Source organism: Etheostoma spectabile, chromosome 2, assembly GCF_008692095.1.
Source record: "Etheostoma spectabile isolate EspeVRDwgs_2016 chromosome 2, UIUC_Espe_1.0, whole genome shotgun sequence".
In the NCBI taxonomy this organism is placed as follows: Eukaryota; Metazoa; Chordata; class Actinopteri; order Perciformes; family Percidae; genus Etheostoma; species Etheostoma spectabile.
The window spans coordinates 14763137-14775558 of NC_045734.1; the positions used below are offsets into that span (position 1 = coordinate 14763137).

Genomic DNA, 12422 nt, shown 5'->3' on the forward strand with positions numbered 1-12422 from the left:
AAACTCAAATGTTTTAACTGATGTCAATACTGTAATCACCTAAGTATTTAACATGATAGGTCAGACTAGCAGCTACATCTGCTGTGTGATTTGATGCATGTTAATTGACTGGGCAGCAATGTCATAAAATTGCTGCTCATCTGAAGAGTTGATGCTCGTCAACAAGACAGTGACATTTCGAAATATTGACGTGCATCAAACTGATGAAGCAAGTCAAGATACTGCCAGTGTGTGTTGCTCAATAATGTTTGGGTAATAATTATTGCCCATGATATAAATGTGTTTTTATGATGCAGTCAAGGTGATCATAAAAGAGAACATCACCCTCAGACACAATGATAATCAGTCTCTTTGGTGATTTTGCCATTGTCCACAGACCTTTTGCACCTCTAAGTTATACAACAATATTGGCTTGACATATTTCTATAAAGGGAGATGGCCAACATCTGGCAAATTCTGTGGTTGGCAATAATTTGAAAGCCAATGAGAAGACTGTGAGGAAGGAGAAGGTGCGATTCCTACCAACTACAAATCACCACCCCAACAATCCTACCACCATCCCCCTTAGGGCCTAGCAGACTTCAAACAAAAAACAGACTTACGGGTTTGTGTGTTAAGAGTATGCAGGTTTCTGTAAACAGTTTTTAGTCAGACTGCCACAAACACAAAATGTTTTGTTTTTTTAACAATTAAGGCATTGACACAGGCAGAGCTGTGCATTTCACCAGAGTAGAAAACATAACAGAGAAAATATATGTACACAAGTACAGTTAAGTGCTACTCAAGCAGTCTCGTGTTGGCTAGATCTGGGGCAAGAAAAATTTGGACCAGGACTGGCCTGGTCTTCACTTGCTCCATTACGCACAGGCGGGGCTGGTGTTGGAGGCCAGGAGCTTTGCCCTTGTCAGAGAACATCCTGAAGAAAACTCTTGGCCCTGGCCCAGGTTATTGAAGTACAACAATTTACATGAAATAAGGGAAATAAGGACACAAGAGGTTTGAGGACGACTTCTAGGAAGGTGTCAAGGTGTCTCTCCATTGCGGCTGAAGAAGTACCTAACAGGAGGACCAGGGAGGTCATCGTCTCCATCAGCCTCTGGAGCGAATGACACAGTGAGGTCTACGTAGCGGCGGTCCACTGATGGCTTGATCAGCTTCTGCATCCTGTAGAGAGTCAGAGGCAAGGGTTAGCAGCATCTGCATTACCCTTTGTCCAGGAAACCTCTAAAAATAGACATTCATGCAAAAGTCCACAGGGTGGTGTAGTGATGACAAAGCATCCACCCTGCTGAAGTGTCTTTAAGCAAGAGAAAGATTTCCTGTAACCTTCAGAAGTTCTGTTTGGTCAGTTTGACTCCTACTTTGGGAGAGGGTACGCAGAAGGGCACAGGAGTCAAAAAGAGTAGAAGAGTATCACAATTACAATGGGAGAATCAGGAAACGCTTACGTTAGTTTGAGTCTCTTTGAGTGTCCAGGCATCACAGGGACATAGAGCATCTTTACACCATGGACGACCATAGTGGGTTCAACTCCATATTTTTCCTGAAATAAAAACAAAACATAAAAAAACGACAAAGAAGCTGTGTCAAACCTCAGGGGAAATACAATAATGTGCTGACTGCATCTAAAGTGCTAACACATCAAAGTAGAATCCAAGTAAATGGTATCTCACCCTCACTGCAATCATGAAGTCAGAGAGAGTGAAGTCCTCATGGCCAAAGATGGTCCAACAGTCCCAGATGGAGAAGTAAATGTTGTCCCTGGAAAAAACAATACAGCTATCACTACATTATATTGTGATAATAATGACTGTTGCATTCATTCAGTGCCATCTTGTAGCTGAAATTGTCACTTTTCTGCAATAAAAGTGTGGTCATTAGTATAATAGACGGTTTCTGTGCATGGGTTCAAAACAGCAATGTCATCATGCCAGGAAATTAAAAAAAATAAAGGTGCATCAAGTAAAAGTGTGAAAGTGAGATTGAGGAATTCTATGCCCTTACCGGATGAGTGACTGTTTAACTGGCGCAGGCTCAGTAAGCACCACTACAGGGATGGCCAAGTTAAAGAAGCAGTTTTTGAAAGATTCAAATTCGTAGCCTCCAACCACCTTGATCAACTCGAGGGCAACCTGAATACATCAAAAAGAACGCAAAATGATTAATATAACATGGATTTTGAACAATTAAATTAATCTCAGAAATTCCACCACACTTTCCAACATCTATTTACATTGACATTAATACTCCAAGTCCATCCACCTATCCATCCGCTAATCCAAGGCCAGGTCATGGTGACCGCAGGCTACACAAGGTAGTCCACAGATGTCTCTCTTCTTGGCAATGTTTTGCAGATCCTGCTGGGGGATCCCGAGGTGTTCCAAGGCCAGATGAGATATATAATCTCTATCCGGTTGGACATGCCCGGAAAACCTCCAAAGGAAGTCGTCCAGGAGGCACCAAATGCCTGAATCACCTCAACTGGCTCCTTTTGATGAGAAAGTGCAGCGGCTTTACTCCGATGTCTGAGCTCTTTACCCCATATTTAAGGGTGAGCCCAGCCACTTTAAGGAGGAAACTTTTGTAATTTCAGCCCCTGGTATCCCTGATCGAGTTTTTCAGTCAGAGCCCAAAGCTCATGACCATAGGAGAGGGTTGGAACATAGAGCAACTGGTAAATCCAAAGCTTTGCCTTCCGGCTCAGCTCCCTCCTCACCACGGCGGTCTGGTTCATCGGCCGCATTCCTGCTGGTACTATCCCAATCTCACGCTCAACTTTACCCTAACTTGTGAAAAGGCCCCAAGATACACCTTCTCTTAAGGCAGCAACTCACTCACAACCTGGAGGGAGCAATCCACTGTTTTCTGTGAGAGAACTATGGCCTAAGACTCCTGACTGCTACACATTTGACTGCAAACCGCCCCAGTGCGTACTGAATGTCACGGTGTGGTGGAGTCTCCGCGCCATCTGATCTTTCCAACAGGGAGTGATCATTGGACAGCTCTGGCCCTCTCTTTACCCAAGTGTCCAAGGCTGCAGATCTGATGACAACCACAAAAGTTGATCATCAATCTTTAGCCAAAAGTGTTCTGGTAACAAGAAATGTGCCAGAACCACTCCAGAACACTAGAACCATTCTGCAATGCCTGGGGTCCCTGCCTTTGTCTGAATACAACAAAGAAACAAGGATCCCTCCTAGAGCCAGACCTAGGAGAGGGGGAGGGGTTCACCAGCTTGAGCCTGCTGGCTTGGTCTGGTGCAACCCAAAAGGACTTTATGGGCCCACCACCCTCAGGGGTAGGCATTGGAGTTCAAGTGCATTGTCAAGTTTGAACAAATCGACAAAAATACTGATAATCATATTATCAAGCAGTCATTTTGAAAACCAAAATCTGCCATTCTTAAATTGAAGAAATTGTCATTACCCAACATCTGTAGGGGTTTCAAATCCAAGACACAAAGTGAAACCATCAATGCAATTTCAAAGGTTTCTCACCAGTCCAGCCACAGCAGCTGTTGCCGTGGCAATAGCGGGGATGATCTTGCCAGCGATTCGTTTGGTCTTGAGTCTATCAGCTGGCTCAATGGCGTACATCCGAGCTCTTAGAGCAGATGCTGATGTGACAAAGTCCACGTGGCCATTGCTGTCATCATCCTTTTCAAACTGTAGAGGAATCACCTGTAATCTCTCTACATGTGAAAGCACAGACATTACCACATAATTTAGTTAGTTTTTACAGTGTTTTTAATATAGGCTTGCCTACTTAACAGGATGGGGAAGGAGTGCCTGTTACCAAACTATTCACACCGTTGTAATGGAATTAAATGAATACCACTCCAAGTTTAAAAATTTAGCAGTCATCTTGAGTGTCCATTTACAAATCTGCTTGCTGATTATTTGCGGTGATTTTCTTTTAATTGTGAACCTGCTGTAACACTGTCAGTAGCAATGGCCTGCTCCAGCTGTGTGATGGCCTCCCTCTCCTCTTCACTGCTTAGAGGCATCTTTGTTGAATCAGGCTTCTTTGCTGCCTCATTGGTCTCTATACACTGGAAGGGATAGATCCACAACATTCAACAAGATTAGGATTTTTCACACTCAGAAATCAAGGAGCAGAATACAAAAGCTTACTTTCTCTGAGGGCCTATACTCAGGGATCTTGACATCTGCGAGAACCCTGGTCACTGCCTCTTCAGAGAGATCCTAAGAAAGAAGGAAAAGTTCAGGGAGGGAGGGGGTGAGTGAGTGAGTGAGTGAGTACATCAGTGTACGTGACCTACCTTTTCTGAGTAAGAGATGTTATAAATCCCTGCAAAGAGCCGGGCAGTGCTGACAATGAAAGTGAAGTGCCTGATGGGGAAAGAGGAGAGTTTGGGAGGCTTACGTATGACACATACAATACAAAAAAGACTTGAACTGTAGCCTAAGAGCATACTCACAAAGAGTCGTTCAAGTCAAAATCAAAAGGTGCTGGAGGTCTTTTTGGGGACTGCCAAAACAAACCTAAGGAAGGGAAGAAGAATTCACTATATTATTTGATTTGAAGTACAACTGATACTGTAGTTATGTATAGTTTTAATTATTGATTTGGTAACTTGTTAGGTATAGAAGTGTTTGAGAAAAACATACTTCCGTCTTTTAACCTTGTGTCCAGGGGGAAAGAGTGCAACAGTTGTAGAGCCTACATAAAAACAGAGTCCGTAACATGTTAAGAGAAAGGAGCTAGCACCAACACAAGTACACAATCTTTCAAATGAATTTGCATTTTCAGGAAGAGAATACCTTTCTCTTGAAATACTTTTCAAATTTCAGACGGGCAATGGTGATGCAATGTTCCCACTGGCTTGGCCGTTTGCTTAGCAGCTTAATGACCTGGAATGCCCCTTCCAGACTTTCCCCCGCCTGCATCCTCTACACACACAAAGAAATCTTTAAAAACAGTGTTTTTTCAATTAAAGTATTACATTGCTGGCAAAGATCAACAGAAATGCTACTTATAATAAGTCACAACAACAATTGTGACATACAAAGTCTTACCTGTAGCACCACTTCAGCCGAGGAGTGGGTCTGCCAGAACGAGTTGTACATGGAGGGCTTGTGGACAAACAAATTCTCAAACTGGACAAACCCAAGGAGACAGTTTAAAATTAAGACAGTACACTCACACAGTGTCAAAAATAATAACATTGATCACTTGTTCTGTTTTACGTGGGCTGACCTTGTCTCTGGCCCATTGAATGGTGTGCTCTATGACAGAAGGGAAAGACTTGAGCGTGCAGAATGGGATCTCCTCCTCTGGGGGGTCCCTCTGGTAAGCAAAGGAAAGGATATATTTAGGAGCCCTGTATGACTAAGGTCTGTGTCCTTGAAGCAGGTCTAGTAAAGAATTAAAATAATGCAGGGAAATAACTCAAGTAAAAAAACAAACACAAAGATAGTCACACAAAACAAATCACATACTCACATGGCTATTGTAGGACTCTGTCAAATTTGGCACAATGATTTCAGTGTGTCCTTTAGTTCCCATGGTGCCAGAGTCCAGAAGAGGTCTCTGATTGGATAAACAGCGGCTGAAAATGAAATACATGCAGAAACAAAACATCACTTGTTGGTCAAATTAGCAAATGTTTCATCAAATGCAACTCCTCCATTCATGTCATAAGAAAAAAGGGGTGTGCAAAAAAAAAAATCAATTCACATTTGAATCGCGATTCAAGCTCTAAAGATTCAAAATCGATATATAGAATTCCAAAAATCAAATCTTTTTTTTCCCGTTTTGTAATGGTGTGTATACTATCACATGGGAAAAGTAACTACAATTACATACTGTGAATCGTTTAATTAAAAGTGGTTTTTGAATCAAAAATCAATTTTGAATCTAATCTTGAGCCTAAAAATTGATATTGAATTGTGACATTTTCTGAATCGTGCACCCCTAATAAGCATGCTCTTTCTGGGTTTACGGTAAAGGATGGGTTCCAATAGAGAAAATCAAACTAGGGCCACTGCTAAGATTATTGATCCTGTCACTTCAATATTTGCACCAACCTGTCTACATATCTCCGTGCCTCCACGTTGTCCAGCGCGGTGACCACTAGGTTCAGGCGGGAGTAGAAGGAGTCATTGTAGATGTTCTCAGTAGCAGGACACACCTTGTTTAGGTGAGCATCTACCTGCAGGTCTGGGTTGATATCGTGAGTGGCTTCTGCTGCTGTGGTACTCTTCGGTTTCTGAGACACAGGAAGACCGGAAAAGTGAATGTCTGTGAGGTTGATTCCGATCATTATTTTGACTGATTCGAATCCAAGTGCTTTACAAGTATGAGAGAGTCTGATCTGATATTTTTATATTTTCCTATATAATACAGCTGCACAGAGAAGATACACAAGGTCACACATCACAAGTAGTAAAGGTGAATAAATATGGCATTAAAAGTTTCACCTGTATGTGATGTGGTCTGAAGAGAAACTGACGATTGAGGTTGGACTTCTCTATAAGGTCTGGGTCTGTGATGCATACCTGATAATTGACAGATACAGAATACACAGTTTCACTAAATACATACAGTATTGCCAAGCCATGCATATTATTGCAATACATAAAGAAATAGTCAAACAGAGGAGAGAAAACACGGACAACCACCTCTCCTGAGCTCTTGCCCAATCCCACTCCAAGCAGGGCAAAGTTTTTTAGCATTTCACAGCCTATGGCACCACAGCCCACCTGGAAGAGAAGACAATGTAGGGTTCATTTGGACATGAATCTTGAAATAATTTAATATGAAGAAGCCTTGTATGTAAAGCACAAGCCTTACCATGAAGACCCTGAGCTTGTGCAGTTCTACACACATTGATTCACCGATGCAAGCACGTAATCCATCATACCGATCTCCCCTTGGGGAAAACTCCTCAGCAGAAACAGACTGAAGTGGCCTGACTACCTCGATGGCATCAAGATAAAACTAAACGCAGGAGAAACAGAGATAGATGATGAAATGAACAGATGTTAAATGTTTAAAAAGATGTAAAAACGATGAACAAAAATTAGTCAAAAGTATTAAAGTTATTGTTTTCATTGCTGTGTAGCAAGGTAGATTGAGCTATTAATCAATAAGCACCATTTCACAAAATAACCTACCCACTGCTGCAGTGGGGCAAACTTCCCTGTGATGGCCTTAAGAACTTCCTGGCTGGCTAGACCTCCTACCGCTGCTGCCAACGGAGGAAGAGTTCCCCTTGCTGTTCTCGACAGACAGCGCACCAACTCAGTATTCACAGGAGCCTGGAAGAAAAAAAGGACAAAATGAAGAGGAAGAAAAAGAGAGAGAGAGCGAGGTGTGTGTATGCAATGCAGGTTCAAGGAAATCAAAACTTTAAAAAAAAATTAAAAGCACTCACTTTGTTTCTGAGAGTTGCATTCACTTCCTCAGTTAGCTTTAGTAAAACCTCAGCATCCTGTAAACACCTGATGGCATAAAAGTAAAACTGCTCACAACTGAATGTGGTACATTTCAACACCACAAACTAATATCAAAAGCCAAGACAAATTAATTTGTCGAGTACTGTTGGAAATACAAAGTTAAACAGTAGATAAGATCAAGGCATCAAAAAGCAGAAAAATGTTTTGTTTACCCAGTGTTGGGAAGTCTATTGTGCTGTTCCTGAAAGTTGTCTAGAGCCAACATGGCTGCATGAATCTGTAGTGGGGCCTGATGGGTAGATTTGGAAAAAAGGGTTTGTGAGGAAAAGTGCTTGGTTAAACTCAAACTAAAAACACAAGGCATTTGTAAACAAGATTAAATATCACATAGCAAGTAAGACTTCTTTGAGATATCGGGCTTCTATAGCATTACATAACTGTTTACCCGGCAAAAACAAGAACATGCACACCCCTCCTTTACTTGTAAATATAAAGCGAAGGCAGTGTTTTTGGTCATGAAGGGATCCTGAACGTATGATGGCTCTAGTATTGCTGAAAGCTGATTGGTTAGTAGCTTTGATCCAATCTAGACGTAGCCTGCTCTTGAGTAGACTATGGGGCATAGTTTATGCTTTTTAGCGATGTGTTCTGGTAAAGTGAGCTAGTTTTGCTGTAGAAATGGGTTCAGCCCAAAGAGCTGGCTAGCCATTAATCTTGTTTTCTAATGCCGTTTCCAGGAACATCTGAACACGCTCACCTCTGGTTTACTGAAGTCTGGAGTCAGGACCTGAGGATCATGCAACTGTCTCTCCATTGTCTCCTGAAATAAAAAAGCGGATAAATGCAGGGACACACACAAATAATATTTCTATTCATATATGGAAACTAGTCAACTTACAAATCTGTATGTCTTGGGGGTTTTCACCATAACAAAAAAACCTCCATGTGTATACGGTTGTAGTTGGGATGTGTCTCCTATTGAAAAACTGTAAGGGGAGAGGACTACACACACACACACACACACGCACGCACGCACGCACGCACGCACGCACGCACGCACGCACGCACGCACGCACGCACACGGAATAGTTCAAAATGTTACAAAAGTAACATATCCAGTATGCTATGAAAAACAAAACATTTGCTTCACCTTATATAAATACTACTGACCAGAACAATATTCTAAATGTTGTGTACATTTGTGATTTATTGAGTATGCCAGTATTATACACTTACACAATTACAATAATAAACGTACAGTAAAAACATCAAATATATTAAACTTATTGTGGTCAATGTAGAAATACCTGAAACTGGCTGTGTGGTGCCGTTGACTTCCACCATGCCATTGACCTCTCTGAAGACAACACCCTGGCCTGTCTGTAGGCCATGGGGTTGGTTGTCCATGCAGGTTACCACACCAGGATTGTCCTGAAGGGGTGCAAATTCAAAAACAACATCAAATGTTTTTTTTTGGAGCAGACACCCTCTTTGTGGGCTCATACTGTATTTTCAAAAATCTATCAAATCCAGCTTACTCTTCCAACACACTGAGGTGTAGCTCATCAATTTTTCCAAATAAAAAAACTAAAAAACTTCCAAGTTAGGAAAAAGATAGATCGATAGATAGAAGACTGTTAAGTTTGAAGTGTTCAGACTACCTGAGTGATACTTTGGATGAAAATCTCCTTGGGCTCCTCCCCTGTAGGATCTGACACTTCAAACTCCTCTCCAAAATCACAAAACACCCGTACACAGATGCCGAATGCATCACAGCCAATAAACTGGAAAGGACATAAGGTAAAACAGTAAATACACAGGCAAATGTGTGGTTGATATTTGACTGGTAGTTGACATGGCTTAGCGCTCTTTAATGGTGGTATAACCACTATGGAGACTGTAGACATACTCTGATTGGGGGTCGTTGTGAGTGGCAGAACTCATTCACCCTCTTCTGTAGGCTCAATCTGGCTTCAGTCAGAATCACACACTGGAGAGGAGAGCAAAGCAGAAAACAATGCAGGTTTAAACTAAACTAAACTAAGGTTCTCTGCAATTGAAAAACTAATAACAATGAGACTATGTTTAGTTGTTCCATAAATGAATAAATAGACAGGTAATGCAGACAACCCATAGGCAAGTCAGAGAATAGAATACATCAACCCTGAACATTTAATCAAATCCTCTGGGAGAGCTTGGCAGTTACTACAATTTCAACCTTTGACAGTAGCATTTTCACCACCTGAGAGGAGAAGCATTTTCCTGGTTTACATGCTGAAGCAGTGGTTTGAAAAGTTTAAATTGACGGCATGACATCTCATCTCTTTCTGAAACTATCGTAACTTCTATGATCCAAGCCAATCACACCTTCTGTTGTCCATTGAAAGTATAAACTCCAAACTGCAGATTCTGAAAAGCAATACCTGATATTTTCCAAGAAAGCTGAGATCAGTGTTGTCGTCCAGAGCTGAGGAAGACAGGTCTACATGGACATAAGGGTTCAACTCTGCGACCCGAGGGCACACTGCCTCCACCCTGTGGTTGAAAAGTAAAAGAAGGTGGATAAGAGTGTGTAAAAGACAGACAAAGGGATTGAGATGGAATAAAAGAGTTTGCACATGTATGTTGTTTACAGTAAAAGTGTGAGTAAGGGATATTTCAGATTGTGACTAAAGTCAGAACAGTCCAGCGTTGTGATGTGTAGTACCTTCTTCTCTGGCTCAACACATCCTCTTGGCGGATAAAGAAGTTGGAGCCCAGATCCCAGGTTTCACACTGCTTTGTGTCATGAAGGGTGACTGCCTACACACACACATACACACATTGTCACTGTATAAGACAATCATATTATTTTATATATTTAGTGAGAGTGCATACCTTCACACCAGCCAGGACAATATTCTTTGCTGTAAAACCAGAAGTCAAATTGCTTAGTGTCAATCCACAACCGGCAACGTAGATCATGTTATATGGTACTAAATATCTTACAGTGCTGTTGTGCAGTAATGTGACATTTAGCCTACCCATTTCAATTCCCAGTCCTCCCATCCCACTGAGAAAGACTGAGGACTGGGCCATCTGGTGCATAGCACTGTCTCCCAGCACATATCGCTGGCGGCTAGACAGAGAGAAAGAAAGGAATAGGAAGTGTGAGGGGAAGGGATAGAGAGATCAAGAAGGAAAATGAGGAGCACAAAGTATAGTTTAGTTGACTGTAGTATAAAGCGCAGTACGGTAATGTCATGTCTTGTAACGTTTGCTGCAGTTTCAAGTGCTTTAGTAAGGGAAAAGGTAACTAGACTTGCCTGTAAAGAGAGTCATCAATCTCCATTGAGTCTGCAGCCATGCTGGGAGGGAAATAGGGGGGGGATTCAACTGTCTGAGATAACGTCTCTATCCCACCAAATACAAAAAAAAAAGAAAAGAAAAAAAAGGAGTACAGACAGTGATTACAAAAGCCATAAAATGTGATTGTTGTTACCGGTAATAATCTAACACCAACGCCCTGTTGTATGTTAACGTTAGCTAACCTTAAAAGGCTAACTTATTAACGTTACTCTCAACTTAAGCTAGCTGTCAGCGTGCAAAGGTAAGGCATATGCCTTGAGCCAATGAAGTGACGTCTTCTAACAGTCAAAGACCACAGTTAGCTAGATACTAGCTAATAATGCTGGCGGATTTTTTTTTACCTGCTGAGGAAGGCTCAACGTTAGCGTCTACAGCTAGCTAGCACTGAGTGTCACTGATGCCTGGTGCCGGGTGGCGAGGACACTTGTCATAAACTCGTTTAAAGTGATGACACATACGTTATGCTACGAGTAGCGAGTAACCCCAGTGTCGACAGCTGCTTTAGGTATTATTATTCTACCAATTAGTATGAAAAACGCGTTGTAAATATTGTTAAAATTAGACAAATAATCATACGTAGCTACCTGTCAGTATGCGCGACGAGCTAGAGCGAATGTCTTCTTCTTTGGGTTTTAACGCCAGCTTGCACCGTCAAGGCTGCACTACTGCCACCTTCTGGAGGTGGTTATCATCTCCTGCGGTGCATGGATCCATGGTCCCATGTAGACAGAAACCGTTCTCTTACTGTAATCAAAGATCCTTTACTAGTATTAATCAATTTATCCCAACCTATTTCGTTACGGATTTCTCATTTTGTTTATAAGGATGTTTTCTTTGGTGTGGTGGAATTTCAGACCGACATGGAAAGAAAACATTTCATTATTAATCTTTTAGTTCTATTCGCTTAATATCACACTCATACATGTAAGTTCAGGGGCTCCAAACCTTTCTCTCCTGTGTTTAAGAGGGGAGTTAATGATTATTTGGACTCAAAATATTTAAAGAGCTGTAAAGCTCTGAAGACTGTGCATATGTATTAACACTTGTGACATCACGTGACTGAATGATTGAAACTCTTCTAACTGTAAGTGATGCTATGAATTGGACCGCTTGTGGATTAGCATTGCTGGACTTTGCAGACTTCTTGGGATATGATTTGCTTGTGTAGCCCTATTTGTTTTGCAGTTGTGTGTATGTACTTGTATGTGTTGTTTATAACGGCAAATGCTCTCAATAAATTAATTGATTTAAAAAAAATAATAAATAGCCTACTTAATCTAAATCAGCAAATTTGCTCATCGGCACCAGGCAAAATAACCTATAGGGGCATTATTACATGTAGCCTACTTACTATATCAAGAAAAAACTATAGACAAATGAAAGAAAGTTTTACTTGGGGTCCCAGCTAACAACTTTTGGTTCCCAGAGCGTTCTGGGAACGTTTGTTTTTAGTTGCAGGAATGTTCCCTGAAGGTTATGTTTGGTTAGGTTTTGGTTGTCTTGGTTGCATAAGAAAGTTGGTTTAACGTTCTGTTGCAAAGTTTCAACCTTTAGAGAACGTTCCCCTAACGTTGTTTTTTACATATACCAATTTTATTATTACTTTAAATTGTTTGTGCATGAGCAGGAATGAATTATTATATATTAGCAGGA

General features: G+C 41.3%; 1 protein-coding gene across 3 annotated transcripts; it reads right to left on the reverse strand.

The window, feature by feature from the left end:
- Positions 1-2: 2 nt before the first annotated feature.
- uba6 (ubiquitin like modifier activating enzyme 6) lies at positions 3-11490 on the reverse strand. Of its 3 annotated transcripts, none has more exons than XM_032500135.1 (32): positions 11354-11490; positions 10727-10768; positions 10445-10539; positions 10299-10327; positions 10129-10223; positions 9845-9956; positions 9331-9411; positions 9083-9205; positions 8729-8852; positions 8320-8423; positions 8179-8241; positions 7634-7710; positions 7400-7466; positions 7140-7283; positions 6817-6963; positions 6645-6725; positions 6444-6521; positions 6051-6232; positions 5467-5572; positions 5221-5310; positions 5040-5120; positions 4785-4913; positions 4632-4683; positions 4442-4505; positions 4283-4352; positions 4134-4205; positions 3928-4051; positions 3498-3691; positions 2005-2132; positions 1674-1761; positions 1449-1543; positions 3-1164 (listed from the first exon to the last, which is right to left on the reverse strand). In XM_032500135.1, the coding sequence occupies exons 2-32, from the start codon at positions 10765-10767 to the stop codon at positions 1023-1025; spliced, it is 3078 nt and encodes a 1025-aa protein (XP_032356026.1). In that variant the 5' UTR covers position 10768; positions 11354-11490; the 3' UTR covers positions 3-1022. The 3 variants fall into 3 exon arrangements, with proteins under 3 accessions (XP_032356026.1, XP_032356009.1, XP_032356018.1); XM_032500118.1 differs by having other exon boundaries at positions 10727-10814; positions 11354-11489; XM_032500127.1 differs by lacking the exon at positions 11354-11490 and adding an exon at positions 11111-11129 and having other exon boundaries at positions 10727-10814.
- Positions 11491-12422: the final 932 nt, after the last annotated feature.